The sequence below is a fragment of the Xenopus laevis genome, chromosome 5L (genome assembly GCF_017654675.1).
Source record: "Xenopus laevis strain J_2021 chromosome 5L, Xenopus_laevis_v10.1, whole genome shotgun sequence".
Taxonomy (NCBI): domain Eukaryota; kingdom Metazoa; phylum Chordata; class Amphibia; order Anura; family Pipidae; genus Xenopus; species Xenopus laevis.
The window spans coordinates 2249977-2268407 of record NC_054379.1 but is presented as its reverse complement, the minus strand read 5'-3'; the positions used below and the strand labels follow the sequence as shown (position 1 = coordinate 2268407).

Here is an 18431-nt window from a genome sequence, read left to right as displayed (position 1 = left end):
AGAGTGACTGAAGTTTATCAGAGCACAAGTAACATGACTGGGGCAGCTGGGAAATTGACAATATGTCTAGCCCCATGTCAGATTTTTAAATTCAAATATAAAAAAATCTGTTTGCTCTTTTGAGAAATGGCAGCACAATTAACTGATGTGTTTTGAAATTTTTTTTTTCCCATGACAGGATCCCATTAAAGTCAAGCTCAAGCGTTACACGCACTAATGGGCAGAATTTGCACCTATTACACAGGCAGCACCCCAGCAGCCTGACACACAGGCAAAGGCCCTGCATATGATGCCAAGATCTGCCCCTTACAGTGTGGGTACAAGTGAGCGGTTACTGAGACATCCTCCCTTTATGGCATGGAGCGACTTACAGCAAGTTTATTGTGGCCCTAGAAGCAGAGAGTGGGCTCCCAGCCTCATGATGTTATTCCATATTGTCCCCTTGGTATACAGAGGCCTGTAATAATATTATATCTATATCTATATATATATATATCTGTGTTCTGTCACTTTCTAGCCCCTATATTAATTCCTGTTATGATACAATTATACAAAGAAATATAATGAAAATAAACACATAAATCCCTTGAGACTCTGTTAACTGTCATCTCTACTCACTGTCATCCTATTGGCTTTACTGGCACTGAAGAGATGTCTGCAAAATAAATTGTTTAAAAAAAAAATTGGAGTGAGAATGTTGGTAGAACTGTTAACATTCCAGCGCTTCACCCTCCTGTTCATTTCAGGTCCCCGTCTCCATCTCCCTGAATGGATTTCTTTATACGGAGCAACATAGTCGTGAGCCACTGATCCAAGCGCGATATTGAATCAAATTCCTTCACCTGAACAGAAAGGAGAAGCAATCCAAATAAATGTCGGTTTATCAACCCAAAAATATTATTTTATGTTAATTTACTCAGACTGTTTCTCTAAGCACTTTTGCTATGGACATGTATTCTCTATCATTAGTGATTTCTGAGGTGAGTGCAGTTTTAGACTGCTAATACCAGGCTTTCACCTCAGCAGCTACAGTTCAAAGTCAGGGTATCAGCAACTCTAATATATTTGTAACGACCTGCTTGTCTGGCAGGGTCACCTATATGCACATCTTGAGCTGGGTCATATCTACCGGATACAATTGTCTGAACATTGAGCCAAACGTTGGTAAATGAAGGAAGTCAGGATGAGAACCAAATTATTGAGCCAATGTTGTCCTTTTCTTTATATGATTTTTAAACCCACGAGGGCCCATAAACAGGCCAATAAACTCTAAACTTGGCCCAGAAGGGCCCTGTATGGCTACAGGTGACATATAAGGTCACTGAGCTGCTAAACTGAATGCCAGGTATTAGCAGTCTAAAAGTGCAAATATCTCAGAGACCACTAATAGAAAATTAGTGTCAGCTCAGAGAAAGTGCTGAGAAAAACACCTTGAGCATGTTTACAGCAAATTCATTTTGTTTAGATTCCTATTAAGATTAGGGATGCACCGAATCCAGATACACAATATACAGATATACCCAGAGAAATGGCAGATTTTACTTACAGCTTCGGTGTAGGCATCACAGTTTTGTTCTTCATGAGCCTCCAGCAAATTCTGTACAATTGTGCAAAAGAAAATATAATTAGTTCTGAAATAATAAAGGAATTTCCCAGCATTGCCTTAATACATACAGCAGTCCATTCTCCTTCATCTCTTCATCCCTCAGTAACTCGCGCATTAAAGGGATACTCTCATGGGAAAACATCATGACAGAATCCCTTTAATCCCCCAGTACAACATGCTGTAGGAGCATCATCCTGTGTCGGGGGTCAATATATTATAAAATACATGTCACACGCATGTTTAAAGGTCCAAATTCTGCTGTGTGGGATGTTGAACTATTACTTTACCTTTAATAACTTGCACTCTCTTGAATCTGTAAATGCAGGAAACATTTCTTCATACTTCTCCAGAGCGAGCTGTGAAACAGAGGAATGTAAGAACTACTTAATCCTCTACTTGGTTGTTCACCTTTGAATTAACTGTTAGTAGGACGTAGAGAGGGATATTCTGAGACAATTTGCAACTGGTTTTCATTTTTTATTATTCATGGTGTTTGAGTTATTTAGCTTTTTATTCAGCAGCTCTCCAGTTTGTAATTTCAGCCATCGGGTTGCTAGGGTCCAAATTCCCCTAGCAACCACACACTGATGTGAATAAGAGACTGGAATATGAATAGGAGAGGCCTGAATAGAAAGATGAGGAATAAAAAGTAGCAATAACAATAGATATGTAGCTTTACAGAACATTTGTTTTTTTAGATGGGGTCAGTGACCTCCATCTGAAAACTGGAAAGAGTCAGAAGGCGGCAAATAACTAAAAAAACTATAAAGAAGAAATAATGAAGGCTAATTGAAAAGTTGCTTAAAAATTGTTCATTGCATAACATACTAAAAGTTAACTGAAATGTGAACCACCCCTTTAATGTAAATTGAGAGTGAAACTCAGGTGCCACTGAATAGGCCGTTGCTCCAGAAATGTAGTAACCTTAAATGAAACCTTATAATACACAAGGGTCATGAATTTCCTGCAAATTAAATCCTTGTAAACAGAGTTTAGTGATGTCATCAGTTATAATTGGTGCTTAGTGATGTAACTAGTTTCACAGGACCTGCCGAAATCTCAGAGTTCCATGACCTGAATACAAGCACCTGGTTCCCTTTTATTTTACAACAGGGGCTACTTTATTCACTATATTATATACAATATGAGGCCCATTATAGTTTATATATAATACAATAGTTTAACAGCTGACTGATGATAATAATAATAATATAAAACAGGCACATCATTTGCATGAGATCCAGTAGCACAAACGAGACAGAAGTGAATGTTACAGGCAAACATGTATTGAGCAGATATAAAGGACAATAGAAAAGAAACAAGCTTTCCCCACCTTGGCATTTAATTCATCCACAATGAAGTGACACAGTGCAGCCTTGAAAAAATAATCTTTTGCGCTGTATTTCAGTAAAGGATTATCCATTGTACTTGTACCAATCTGGGAAAAAAACACAATTTCAGACAATTTGAGAAAAAAACAACATATTCTACTAGAAACAAGAAGAAATATCAAATTTGCAAAACCGGTATGGGATCCATTATCCAGAAACCCGTTATCCATAAAGCTCTGAATTACAGAAAGGCCATCTCCCATAGACTCCATTATAATCAAATAATCCTAATTTTTAAAAACTATTTTCATTTTTGATGTAATAATTAAAACAGTCGCTTGTACTTGATCCCAACTAAGATATAATTAATCCTTATTGGAGGCAAAACCAGTCTATTGACTTTATTTCATGTTTATATGATTTTCTAGTAGACTTAAGGGATCAAGATCCAAATTAAAGAAAGATCCTTTATCCAGAAAACCCCAGGTCCTGAGCATTCTGGATAACAGGTCCCATACCAGTAATAATAAAACAGTAGCTTGTACTTGATCCCAACTAAGATATAATTAATCCTTATTGGAGGCAAAACCAGCCTATTGGGTTTATTTCATGTTTATATGATTTTTTAGTAGACTTAAGGTATGAAGAGCAAAATTACAGAAAGATCCATTATCCAGAAAACCCCCGGTCCCGAGCAATTATGGAAAGGCTGTCTCTCATACACTCTATTATAATCAAATAATCCAAATATTTAAAAACAATTTCCTTTTTCTGTGTAATAATAAAACAGTATTATCAACTAAGATATAATTAATCCTTATTGGAGGCAAAACCAGCCTGTTGGGTTGTTGATGTTTAAATGAATGTTTTTAGTAGACAAAGTATTAAGATTTACATTGCAAGAAGACCCCTTATCCAGAAGTTCCAAGCATTCTGGATAATAGGTCCCATTCCTCTATTTCAGATTATTCGCTAGATCATCTACACAGAGACTAATCGCTCAATAAAAAATGAAACTAGTAAATCCCAGCAGTGCTCAGGCTACATATGATAAATAATTGAAAAATATGATATTAATTTACTAGTAGGATATCAGAATAAAGAACACAGAGAACTCATGGGATTTAATTTAAGTGCAAAACTTTAATGGTGTAGGTCCCATGATTGCTCCGAGTTCTTTATGCTATTATATTTGTGCTATATATATATATATATATATATATATATATATATATATATATATATATATATATATATATATATATATATATATATATATATATATACCAGCATAAAGGATATATAGAACATAAAGTAGTATGCGGCACCCACAGGGACTTGATTTTACACAAATATGTTGTCATGCTTTTAAATGAATTTAAATCAAAATATTTTGCTAGATATAAATCTGTGGGGCAGAATCATTATGCATGAAAACTGGAATTCCACAAGGCTTTCCCAACAGTTTTTATAAACTGCCACATTTATTAAAAGTGGAAAACACTGATCATTTCTAGACAATTATTTTCACCCTGGAACGAATCTTTCCACAATGGAGAAATAAAACGAGTGTTTATGTTTTACTGCTCAGCCCTTCAGTGGTTACAACAGATTGGATTGCAATGTGACAGTATTATTGAAACCACCATATACCATACAATATATATTTACCATATAATACCATACGATCTATTTTATACCATATATACCATATATACACATATGAAAAGCACTGACCTGTTCGTAGATTTCAATAGCTTTTTGGTACTGTTCCAGCTGTGCAGCATAAGACGCCACTTTCAACAGACACTTGTTAGCAGAACTGAAATGAAATACATATTTCAACAGAAGCATCAGAAAACAAAATATGAAAGGGCTCTATTGGTGATCCCAGAACTTGCTGTCAATATTATTGTCTAAGCAATAGCTCTACCTCTAGCACCAGGTCTCCTTTTTAAAGGACAAGGAAAGGCAAAACAATAAAATCCCATTTTTACATTCTTTAATGAAAAAGAAACCTTTCTCCAATATACTTTAATTAAAAAATGTGTACAGTTTTTATAAGAAACCTGACTGTATGCAGTGAAATTCTCCCTTCATTTACTGCTGTGGATAGGAATTGTCAGACGGTCCCTAACTGCTGAGCAGGGAAACAATCATACTTATGTACAGCAGGGGGAGCCCCCGCCTTACTTCCCAGCCATGCAGAATTCAAGCAGCTTTGTTTATGACGATCCCTAAGCAGCCCAGACCACACTGAGCATGTGCACGGTCAGGGTCAGGCCAAGATGTATAACAAAGTTACAAGATGGTGACCCCCTGTGGCCAACTTTGAAAGCATAAATCATTTGTTTGATTAGACTTGTGGTGCAGTAAGTTCATGTTTATGTTTAGTATACAAAATACAGCATTTCTAGCCTTATTCTATTTTAGACTTCCCTTGTCCTTTAAGGAGTGCCTATAAAAGTCTCAGCCAGCATTAAGTCCAATAAGAATAACAGCAGTGAATGGCTGCAGAGCTGACGATTTACAGCACATTCCCAGAATTGTCAGTGTGGCCCCGTGATGTAACAACGTTTGCTCCAAATCACACAGGAGACCTACAGCAAAGTTGATATGTGTAAGGACATGATTGTGAGGTTTCAGCAGTATTAATACAGAGTGGAAATACAAGTTCTTCTCCACAGTAAGTAAATCAATGAGTCCTTCTATTATATACACTCAGCAGGTCTCATGTCACAACTTGGGTGTTTTTTACTGAAAGATCAGTCCATATATGGGGGTCTCCTCCTGAATGGTCTGACCCACTGCTGTCACATCACAGTTAATTATTTCAAAATAAATTTTTTAAGCTGGCAAACACCCCAAACCCTGGTGCCGGAGGCCTAGGATAAATTCTAGCCTGGGTACAATCTACAAGTTTTCATGTTCTCCCCATACCTCCATTAGTTTCCACTGTGTATGCTCCTCCCACCCTTATGCCTGCTATACGGCTGCTGTTAAAGGAGTTAATTAGTATGTTATAGAATGGGCAATTCTAAGCAACTTTTCAATTGGTCTTCATTATTTATTTTTTATAGTTTCTGAATTATTTGCTGCCTTCTTCTTCTGACTCCTTCCAGCTTTCAAATGGGGGTCACTGGCCCCATCTAAAAAAAATGTTTTTTCTGGCTATTTCTCATTACTCCTCTTTCTATTCAGGCCTCTCCTATTCATATTCCAGTCTCTTATTCTAATCAATGTATGGCTGAAATTGCAAACTGGAGAGCTGCTGAATAAAAATCTAAATAAGTCAAAAACCACAAATAATAAAAAATGAAAACCAATTGCAAATTGTCTCAGAATATCCGTCTCTATATCCAACTAACAGTTAACTCAAAACTTTAATACTGTCCATAGTGTGGGTGTGTGAATGCGGAAGAAACCATAGATTGTGAGCTCCCCAGGGATTAAAGTGTAATCAGTCCCTGTCGTGATGTGGAATATGTTGGTGCTTTATAAGTAAAGGAGTAAGAAGAGATATTCCAGAAGCTTGCCTGTTTGATTCTTCACCCTTGTAATAATCTGCAGACTGTTCATAATGTGCAATTGCCTAGGAGATAAAATATGAATAAGCTTTATGAAAATATTTAATCAGAAAGGAGGAATGTTTTGCTTTAAAATGAACATAAATTCAGGTAACAAAAATTACAGAAATATAAACATAATGTTTTCTGGATATTTCATATTTTATAAGCTAAATGGAAACCGTGTCCTGTTCGTATGAATAGTGAATTGTGTTTCCAGTGCCCCTCCCCCCAGAAGTGACATTTGTGCAATGGTTGTCACTATTAACTGCAGACTATGTCGTGAAATATATTTATACTTTACTTCATTTCATCAGGCAAAGGTGTCGCTTATCCTTACACAATCCTGTAGAAACATTTCTGATTCAGCTTTGTAGAGTTTTGTGTTGTTGTGTGTCAGTAAAGACCAGATCTGTGTTACAGTGTTACAATAGAAATGTGAAATCTCACCTTCTCAATATCAACCAGTTCAGTCTCATAGATCTCTGCGATGGTGATGTGATGCTTTGCAGCGATTGTAAACCTACCCTGTGACACACAAACACATTCATTTAAAGAACAAACAATAATAAACCCGCAACCTGGCTCCCACAATCCCTAGCGACAAGGGAAATATCGGATTCTTCCTTTAGAATTTGTTTCTCATTTGAGTACATGTTGAGGCTTTGAGCTGAGAGCAAATGCTCCTTTGTATAAAAGAAGGGCTTGATGTGCCTGAATTGTAGAAAAGATGTTTAATTCTGGGATGACCGTATATCATAAAAATGCCAATTTCAAGACAACCCAGACTATGACAATAGCTACTCAAACTGAAGGCCCATGGGCTGGATGTGACCCTACATTGGGCTTCTTTTGGCCCTAGTTAGTTTAAAGGCTCCACAGATTTCACTGGTACAGCTATGGGAACCACAATCCGGAAACCCATTATCCAGAAAGCTCCGAATTATGGAACGGATCTCTACCATAGACTCCATTTTATCTAAATAATCCAAATGTTTAATAGGGATTTTCTTTTTCAGTGTAATAATAAAACAGTAGCTTGTACTTGATCCCAACTAACATATAATTAATCCTTATTGGAGGTAAAACCAGATTATTGGCTTTATTTAATTTTTACATGATTTTCTAGTAGATTTAAGGTATGAAGGTTCAAATTACAGAAAGATCTGTTATCTGGAAACCCCCAGGTCCCAAGCAATTATGGAAAGGCTGTCTCCCATATTCTCCATTATAATCAAATAATCCAAATGTTTAAAACTGATTTCCATTTTCTGTGTAATAATAAAACAGTCGCTTGTACTTGATCCCAACTAAGATATAATTAATCCTTATTGGAGGCAAAACCAGACTATTGGCTTTATTTCATGTTTATATGATTTTCTAGTAGACTTAAGGTATGGAGATCCAAATTATGGAAAGATCTGTTATCCGGAAACCCATTATCCAGAAAGTTCCAATTATGGAAAGGCCATTTCCCATAGACTCCATTATAATCAAATAATCCAAATGTTTAAAACTGATTTCCTTTTTCTGTGTAATAATAAAACAGTCGCTTGTACTTGATCCCAACTAAGATATAATTAATCCTTATTGGAAGCAAAACCAGCCTATTGGGTTTATTTAATGTTTATATGATTTTCTAGTAGACTTAAGGTATGAAGATCCAAATTACGGAAAGATCAATTATCCGGAAAACTCCAGGTCCAGAGCATTCTGGATAACAGGTCCCATACCTGTATATGAGAAATAATTGTCCTGCTACGTGTAATACATTTACATCTGCATGTACAGATACAATTGTATAAAACAGCATTTATTGAATAAAATAATAACTCAGTATAATGTATATTGTGTAGGGGAGAGAGAAGCACAACTACTGTACAATGTCACAACAAAACAAGCACAATCGGTTTAACAAGTTAACTCCTTCCTTACCATGTCTGTGTATATATCGATGGCTGCATTTAAGCAGTTGATGGCCTCTGATGCGTTTAGGAAAGACAATAACAAAATCTTAACCAGCACTTTTATTAATTGCACCACCAACAAGCCAGCCGACTCTAAAGCAAAAGAACCACCTGGAAACTGTTTCTTAAAATATAAAATGAAGGTTTCTTTTTAGAAAAAGCTGTAAGCTCTTGGGTTTCTGTGAACTCTTTTAACCAATACATTAGCAACCTTAAAGGGGTGGTTCACCTTTAAGTTAACTTTTAGTATGTTATAAAATGGAGAATTCTAAGCAACTTTCCAATTGGTCTTCATTATTAAATTATATTTCTTCTGATGCTTTCCAGCTTTCAAATGGGGGTCACTGACCCCATCTAAATAAACAAATGCTCTGTAAGGCCACAAATGTATTGTTATTGCTTCTTTTTATTACTCATCTTTCTATTCAGGCCTCTCCTATTCATATTCCAGTCTCTTATTCAAATCAATGCATGGTTGCTAGGGGAATTTGGATCCTAGCAACCAGATGACTGAAATTACAAACTGGAGAGCTGCTGAATAAAAAGATAAATAAGTCAAAAACCACAAATAATAAAAAATGAAAACCAATTGCAAATTGTCTCAGAATATCCCTCTCTACATCAGTGACCCCCAACCAGTAGCGTGTGAGTAACATGTTTCTCACCAACCCTTTGGATGTTGCTCTCAGTGGCCTCAAAGCAGGTGATTATTTTTGAATTCCAGGCGTGGAGACAAGTTTTGGTGCATAAAGATCAGATGTACTGCCAAACAGAGTCTCAGTGTAGGCTGCCAGGCCATATAGGAGCTTCCAATAGCCAATCAAAAAACACTTATTTTGCACCACTCAGGAAAAACTTTTATGCTTGTGTTGCTCCCACACTCTTTTCTAGGGATGCACCGAATCCACTTTTTTGGATTCAGCCAAACCCCTGAATCCTTTGCCAAAAATTCGGCCGAATACTGAATCAAATCCTAATTTGCATATGCAAATAATAGGTGGGAAGGGGAAAACATTTTTTACTTCCTTGTTTTGTGACAAAAAGTCACGCGATTTCCCTCCCTGCCGAATCCTGCTGAAAAAGGCCGAATCCTGAACCAAATCCTGGATTCGGTGCATCCCTACTCTTTTCCCATTTGAATGTTGCTCATGGGTAAAAAAGGTTGGGGACCCCTGCTCTACATCATATTAACAGCTCATTTAAAGGTGAAAACCCCTTTAATTCATCGGTAAATGAAAATAAAGGTTGAGAAGGAAAGACATCAGAAACACCATCTATAGCAGAGATATTGAGTGATATTTCTGGTCCATTTGTTGCTTGTGGGCTGAACCCCGTGCTGTGTTTAGCTAGGGCAGGTGCACAGATCAATACTGTGTTGTCTATGAATGAATAAATGAAGCAGCTTCAGGCAGGTGTAGAACTGTGAAGCACCTGAAGCCAAACACTGAACAAGGAGAACTCATGTAACAACAAGTTTGTATAACACAAGTCAGTCTGAATCCCCCAAGGGAAGTAAAGAGGAGGCACATTTATAGATCACACTGGTGTCTTTTCATGTTTTTATACTGATGAATGGCTGTGATTGCTCTGCCTTGTGTTAATGTTTCCAGATGGTACTGTTACCTTAAATTGACAGGCTCATAAATAGTCATAAGAAATTCCAAGTGATGAAAAAAGATCAGGGAAGGGAAAATACAAAGTAGGTAAAAATGATTGGTTGTCAACAGTGAATATTACAGACACGTCAATAAAATTCCCACCTTGAGGATCTGCTTTCTTGTATGCGTTTCCGGCATCTACAAAACTGGTGGCTGCATCGTGTTTGCTCTGCAGTTGCATGTGGAGTCTGGCAGCCTGGCAAAACGCATTTCCTGCAGCTAAAAACACGCATGTTAGTTATAATGATACACTTCCTTGGAACATTATATTATTATATTATAGAAAGGAATTGAATTTGAAGTGAATTGTGTATTGAACCAGACACAAGATGAATTTATACTGACTGGGGTTTTTAATGTTGTGTTAATGGACAATGTATCAATGGTTATATATCGTTTTTATGCCGCATTATAATTTCCCCATTCAGCTGGGCATATACAGACAGACACACACATCTACCTGAGCTAGTTTTTCTAACTATTGGAAAGCCTGGCACTTTGAATCTAAGACGTCTATATGTGGCCCCTGCTATTAGGACAAAACCAAAAACGTCACCTGTTTTATATAAGAATTGCACCATGAATGAGGCTATACACAGAGGGAGCTGCTGGCTTCTCTATTAAATGAAAAAACTTATAGACATATAAACATGGTGCTTTATTCAACATCCCTTTAAATAACTGTTCCAGAATAATCCTTCATTGGCCACATTTCTTTTAGCAGTTTGACTGATTTGGGCTACAATGCTGGAACACTGGTGCCTATAGGGGGTTTGGCTATAGGATTCGTTTTCCATTGGTCGTCTATAAGGAAGTACACAGACATTGATAATCATCAGAAAGAAGTAATAACAGATACTTACCACTCCAGTTTTTAGCCATCTTGAACATATTTGCGGCTCTGGCATACATCTCACAGGCTTCTTCAACCTTTGTGTTTCCACTAGAAAATATAAAAAAAAGAATATTTGTGTATAAATTTAAATGAGCTTTTAGTATGATATAGAGAGGGATATTCTGAGACAATTTGCAATTGGTTTTTGTTCATTATTATTTGTGGTTTTTGACTTATTTAGCTTTTTATTCAGCAGCTCTCCAGTTTGTAATTTCAGTAGTCTGGTTGCTAGGCTCCAAATTCCCCTAGCAACCATGCACTGATTTGAATAAGAGACTGGAATATGAATAGGAGAGGCCTGAATAGAAAGATGAGGAATAAAAAGTAGCAATAACAATACATTTGTAGCCTTGTTTTTTTTAGATGGGGTAAGTAACCCCCCATTTGAAAGCTGGAAATTCAGAAGAAAAAGAAGGCAAATAATTTACTTTAACACATTTCCCTGATTTTACATTTTCCCTGATTTTACATAATTTTCTCCTGGTCCCCTGAAATATGTAAAATGGGGTTCGACTGTATGTGTAAATCAGTGAGAATAGTTCTAAAGTCAAATACTGCCCCCTGACACTGTAATGTGTACTAATAGCTACAGAGATGTTTCTACTATACATCAGCACAAGAAAACTATTTAATATACAGAAAATAATAATTATATTGAGTAGAAGGAGATGATAGCTACAAACCAACCCCCCAAAAAATTAGATGATTCCTTTAAAGGGGACCCCCCAAAAAATCAGATGATTCCTTTAAAGGGGACCCGTCACCCAAAAAAAATATTCAAAATCCTATTTTATCACATTAGTCAAGCAAAATGAACTTTAATTACACTATATAAATTATTTGAATCTTGTTTCCTTCAGTCTGGGAATTCATAATTATAACAAGCAGGCAGGAGCCATTTTGTGGGACACTGTTATTAAGACAAGCCTTGTATCATCTCAGAATCTTGTTTGTGCACCAGAATGGGGGACCTGATGTCCATCCCCATGTCCTGGCTACATAATTAAATGGTGACGAGATTGGGGGGAATGTGGGGAGAGCAGTGACATGTAGGAAGTGCCCATGGCATAGAGGAGGGGCAGACAATATTTGATTGACAGCTGAGATGTTTAAATGATCTTACAACAGCTATGAATGCTTTAATAAAAAATAGAAATTGGATTTCATGTTTAATTTGAAAAGGACTTTTATTATACAGATTTTTGTGTCTGGGTGACAGGTCCCCTTTAATGCTGCAGTGCACTATGGGAAAGTGTGGCCACTCATCACTGAGGTTACATTATGTGAGTGTGAGAACACAAGTTAAAAAAAGAAAGAGAGAGAATAGTAAAATGATGAGAGGAGGACTGTGCTTGTTAGATGAGCACCCATCAATTTGTGTAATGATGTGTTTCAGGCACCCAGCGGCAAAAAAACTGAACAACAACACCCACAATCAATCACAATAAACACTAGTCAACACAAAAGGTCCTAATCACTAGTCAACGCATCTTGAAAAAGGTCCAAATAGGGACCGAAACGACGGTTTTACCTGCAACACAATATACTGCTTATTTGATGCAAAAAGAGCCCTGGTGCTGGTGTTTTCTTTCTCTACAAATACACTGTTTCTATTTGCACACGGGCAGGAAGGTGTTCATTTACTATATATATATATATGTGTGCACAGTAGGGATGCACAGAATACAGGATTCAGATTCGGCAGAATCCTTGTGCCTGGCTGAACTGGAATGCTAATTTGCATATGTAAATTAGAAGCGGGAAGGGAAATCACGTGACTTCATGACCAAAACAAGGCAGTAAAAAAATGTTTTCCCCTTTTTTCTTTTCCCGACACTAATTTGCATATGCAAATTAGGATTTGTTATTCGAACGAATCCCAAATAGTGAGTTCGGTGCATCCCTAGTGTAAAGTTGCCCATGCACACGCAAATGACTGGCATCATCCAAGGCCCCTTTGCACGAGGTGAAGAGGATTCCTTTTGCCAACTGTCATGAGAATAAAAACTGTCAATCCGTGGAGGAATGGTTTGGTGTTCCAGCTATAAAGGCACTGAAATTCGTAGTAATTCACATTCAGCACTATCAATAATATATTTAGCTCTGGGGCTCCCATAGGAACTGGAGCTGTGAGTGCCCATCTGTGTGCCACGACAGGGACCCCCCCACCCGCAGCAGTGGGGGGGGGGTCAGAAAATATTTTTTTTTATACCATATAAGAATATAGCTGCCGTCCTACTCACAGGCCCTAGAGAGTCAATACGGAGAATACACCTGAGAGTGGTATTATCTCTATATCTGCCACATACTGCCCATCCCTGGCCAAACAGCTTCATTCATTTATCATTTTAACTATCCTTATTGTTACAGCAAGGCCTTTAATCTAATCAAACAAATTGCAATATTAACAGGCATGTATCAGATGTCTCAGTGGCATTATGTAAGAAGACGAACAGCAGGTCACATAAAAGGACATTAAAGGAGAAGGAAAGGTTAAAAGTAAGTAAGTTTTATCAGAAAGGGACACACACAAGTTCTATGCAAGGGCAGTTATTCTGGACAGTAATTGAAATGCAGAAAAGCTTTAGTTGCCCTTTAATCGATTTGTCTGTGACATGAAACATTTGCCCCAGAAACACAACAACAAAGCAGAAACTAAAACACTTCAACATGGGGCAAAGCTGGCGGCAGAGAGGGGGCAAATTCATTCTCAGTGAGTCGCCCCATGTCACCCCCTAATACAGCATCACATTCTACTCAAACAATTTGGGTTTTTGAGAATTCTTTTTTGTTGAACTGTTCCTTCTACTGATAAAGGACAAGAAAAACTTTCAACTGACACAACTCTCCTTATAATAAATACGGTGGGCAAACTGAGAAGTGAGGGGAGTCGGATCAGAACCAAAATATCCAAAGAGAATTATATCCCAGAATGTTCCTCATGGGAAGAGTTGAATTGCTCCGATATAACCCCATGGTCAGATCTGCTCCATACATAGTGGTGTGATGGTCTCATTATACTCTATTAGGGTTACTCTGGGGCAGGAGACAGATTTAATGATGCAGGTATGGGACCTGTTATCCAGAATGCTTGGGATCTGGGGTTTTCCAGATAATGGATCTTTCCATAATTTGGATCTTCATACCTTAAGTCTACTAGAAAATCATATAAACATCAGGGGCCCATCTGGAAATTTATTCAATGAGGCTTTTACTATGGGACATTGTTTTTATTATAAATAATCTCCTCCCGAGAGACACATTGATTCATTTATTGATTGTAAGGAACCATACACTTTCCTCTAGATGCTTTGGAAGAGGAAGTATAACCATGTATACAACCCCCTCCCTTCCCTCATATGACTCTTTTGTTATTATAGATTGTAAGCTCTGCAGGGCAGGCACCTCTTTCCTGCTGACACATGGCACTTATTGTATATATTACTTTGTACATGGTACAGACTATTCAGCACTTGTAAATAAAGGCACACAAACATTATCTGCATAATGGGAAATGTATTATGTGCCTCGCAGGGACCAAACATGGAGTAGCTTCAGTCTCTCTATTTAGCTCAAGAAATAATTTAGAAAAAAATTTATTTCTTGTGGTTAAAACAAAAGGCAAAAAGTATGTTCGACCCAAGCCCTATAGATTTGGAAAAAGGGAGTGTACTGTCCCTTTAATGAATCTGAATGTTTTGTGCCACATCATATCATGAGACCAGGCTGGCAGTCACATATTTATATTGCCAATGAGTAGCCATGTGTAGTGGCATTCATACTAACCACATACTCTCCTTCCAGGGATCCACTGTATGGAGCTTGCGCATGAAAAATACATTTTCAAGATTTCTTAAGGGACAAGGAAAGTTAAACTAATTAAGTAGGTAGAAATGTTGTAAATTTGGGATTTGTGCTTCTGTACCAGCCCAAGGCAACCACAGCCCTTTAGCAGTAAAGATCTGTGTCTCCAAAGATGCCCCAGTAGCTTCATGTTAAACGCATCACACCACGGCAGTGGTTTGTAAGTAGGAATTTTATACAGAAGGTGGAGGCACCTGCATCCCTGGAACATATTCCATTTTCACAGGAAAAGCACTCTTTCGTCCCTTTGCTCACCTGTATTGCCACTTTTACTTATTAATAGCCACCTGAAGGAGAAGGGGAAAACACATCCACTCAACATCCAGTGCATGCACGGGGTGATATTTTATATTGCAAACGTATTGCGCTATGTTTGTTTTCTATTTCTGTTGCCACAGGCACTGATCGCTTCTTATACGTATTCCCTCTTTGGGGGTTTATATATATTCGATTTTTGATTACAGCCAAGGAAGCTCATTTTCTGCTGGATAATTAAGGTGGCCATAGACGCAAAGATCCGCTCGTTTGGCAACATCGCCAAACGAGCGGATCTTTCCCCGATATGCCATTAACGAGCATGGCTATATCGGGGGTTATCTGATTGTTCGGCCAAACGACCGATCGACCAATCTCCGCCAGACGAAAGATGTCGGCACTCGCCACACACGATCTGAAAATCGTACGAATCCTTGATTGGTACGATAGGATCTGTGTGTCTATGGCCACCATTAGTGACGAGCCCTACGCTTAGCGTCTCAACAGCTGCTCAGAGACCACCGAGCATTTAGTTGATCCATTTCTTATGTTTGTCCCTGCTGAGCAGAATCCCTGAGTGACATTAAAGGCAACTGTTATAATTGATACAATAGTTACACTTTTATTCCCCATAGATCCGACTGACAAATGGATCAACTAAATATTGCAACATTTTGCCCACTGGCATTTCCCTCTGGGTGACAACAAGTTGCCCTGGGTGCCATTAGCCAAAAGCAGAACAACTGGCATCTATGTATGTTTGAATTAATTTGCAGTTTCCCAGTGGGGCCTGTGAGACTTCTATAGAATGTATCACAAATACTTACAGCACCCAGTGCCGCTGCTCCAATCACAGTCTCCTATTACGGATGCAACAAAATCACCTTTTTTGGTGTGACTTAGTGCCATACACAACATCATAACAGTCACACTGTGTCCTCTTTATAATATAATATTTAATTATTACCCACGAGTGGGGGCGACTGTTCTTAGTAGCAGCCGGAAACATCTCTTTAATGTTCTGCACCAGCATCCGGGCAGTGCCCCAAAATGAGCTGAAAAACTCAAATTTACATCAATAACAAGAAACAGCAAAAAGAGATGCAGCAGCCTCCCCAGCACCCCTCATGTAAACCACTGCCCCCCAAATGTCTTCCCCCATGTGATTCAATTGTAGGCCCAAGGCCAAACTATTCCACCCGTCTGATTTGGGAAGATCTGAATATTTGGTGTCTGTGCCAATGAGTGAATGTCCCGCAGTCAGACTGACACAGAGTAACAATAATAATACTAATAATACTAATAATAATAATAATAAGACACATAGGGAAGGTCAGGAGGGGAAATATTATTTTCCTCTAGAAACAAGTCATTATTAGTGAGACTGGGCCAGGGGCAAGTGAGTTGGTATCAGCCCAGACTGGCAACGTGTGGCTTGTGACAAATGACAGAGGGGAGCTGTAAGATTTATTGGGGGGCTGTTTGTGTGTGAGGTGCTCAGGCTTCGGGGGGTTATATCAGAGGGAACACTGAGTAGAGGTGACAGGACAATCTCACATCTGGGTATCAGAGTAGAAAAGGAAGGAGCTAATGGACTTTAGGTACAGACCTATTATCCAGAAAACTGAGGACCTGGGGTTTTCTGAATAAGGGGTCTTTCCATCATTTGGATCATTTAAATATGAAATAAACTCTGTAGCATTGTTTTGCCTCCAATAAGCTATTTTTTGAAGGAGAATGGAAAGGCTAAAAGTAAGTGAGGTTTATCAGAAAGATCTATATAAATACACCAGTAACCCCTCAAAGTAATGCTGCTCTGAGTCCTCTGTCAAACAGCACATTTCTTTCCTTCTATTGTGTACTCATGGGCTTCTGTATCAGACTAACTGTTTTCAGCTTAAACCTCCAGGGCTAGGGCTTGAGCATGCTCAGTTTGCTCCTCTCTCCCTCTCTGCTGTAATCTGAGCCCAGAGCTATGAGTGAGCAGGGAGAGACTCGGACAGGAAGTGATGTCACACCAAGCTAATATGGCAGCTGCTATCCTAAACAGAGAGCTTCTAGAGCTGTTTACTCAGGTATGGTAAAGCATTCTGCAGAATAAATATAGTGTTATAGCTTGTACTATTGTGGCTAATCTATTGCCAATAAACTGCTTTCCTTCTCCTTTACAAATATGAATGATTTGATGATAATGGAGTCTAGGGGAGACGGCCTTTCTGTAATTGAGAGCTTTGTGGATAACAGATCCCACAGGAGTATTTAGCTCAGCCCATGATGTACCTGATCTGTATCTGACCCTGATATTCCTGCGCTCCCTTCAGCCGGGTCACTAATCACGTGACAACCGTGTGCCACTGAGCTTGCGATCTAACAGGGCCAGTGTATGAGTAGAATAGAATAGAATATATATATAACTGTGTATATATGTGTGTGAGTTGTACATCAGCTCCCCAGACACACAGACTGGCAGGCGCGCGGGGGATGCCGGGACACGATGTGAGGAGACGTGAGGGGATGAGGTGAGAGTGAGGGATGTGAGGGGGGAGGGGAAGATACCGGGGGAGGAAGTGACAGTGACAATAAGAAGCCGCAGAACGACCCCTCCCACTCGCCATGTCCCCGCTGCTGTTTCTCTCACCCGAACAGACCCCTCAGGAAAGACTGAGAGGATTTCACTCTCTTCTCGGCATCAGCCATGAGTTGCACCGCCTCGCGCTCCTTCCCGCTGGTATCCATCCTCTCCCGGGATTATACGGACTCACTCACACAGGCCTGCGGCACCAGATCACTGACACCTAAACTCCCTCGTCACAAGCAAAGCCACGCGCGCTGCATTCTGGGACGCCTACTTCTGCCGGCCGGGTGCCGCCACCAACATGTCTACTGCCTGGAGCCAGCGGCCATATTGGTAGTGGCGCAAGACGCGCATTTCTATTTAGAAACAAACAATGGCGGCTTTGTGTAGCAGTGTGGTCCTGTCTGTTATATTATGGCTTCATATTAAATGGTCTGTCAGAAAAAATAAACACCGCTCTAATGAAAGGAAACCAATTAAAGGGGTTGTTCACCTTTAAATTAACTGTTAGTATGATGTAGAGAGGGATATTCTGAGACTATTTGCAATTGGTTTTCATTTTTTATTATTTGTGGTTTTTTACTTAATTAGCTTTTTATTCAGCAGCTCTCCAGTTTGTAATTTCAGCCATCTGGTTGCTAGGATCCAAATTCCCCTAGAAACCATGCACTGATTTAAACAAGAGACTGGAATATGAATAGGAGAGGCCTGAAT

General features: G+C 38.7%; 1 protein-coding gene across 1 annotated transcript; it reads right to left on the bottom strand.

Annotated features, from left to right (window-relative positions):
* Window positions 1-169: 169 nt before the first annotated feature.
* On the bottom strand, window positions 170-18040 carry LOC108716403 (beta-soluble NSF attachment protein). The gene is made up of 11 exons (XM_018262497.2): window positions 17781-18040; window positions 10992-11071; window positions 10231-10347; window positions 8439-8485; window positions 6954-7031; window positions 6474-6529; window positions 4675-4759; window positions 2940-3044; window positions 1894-1962; window positions 1547-1597; window positions 170-842 (listed from the first exon to the last, which is right to left on the bottom strand). Exons 1-11 carry the CDS (start codon window positions 17876-17878, stop codon window positions 738-740), a joined length of 891 nt encoding a protein of 296 aa, XP_018117986.1. The 5' UTR covers window positions 17879-18040; the 3' UTR covers window positions 170-737.
* Between the last annotated feature and the right edge of the window lie 391 nt (window positions 18041-18431).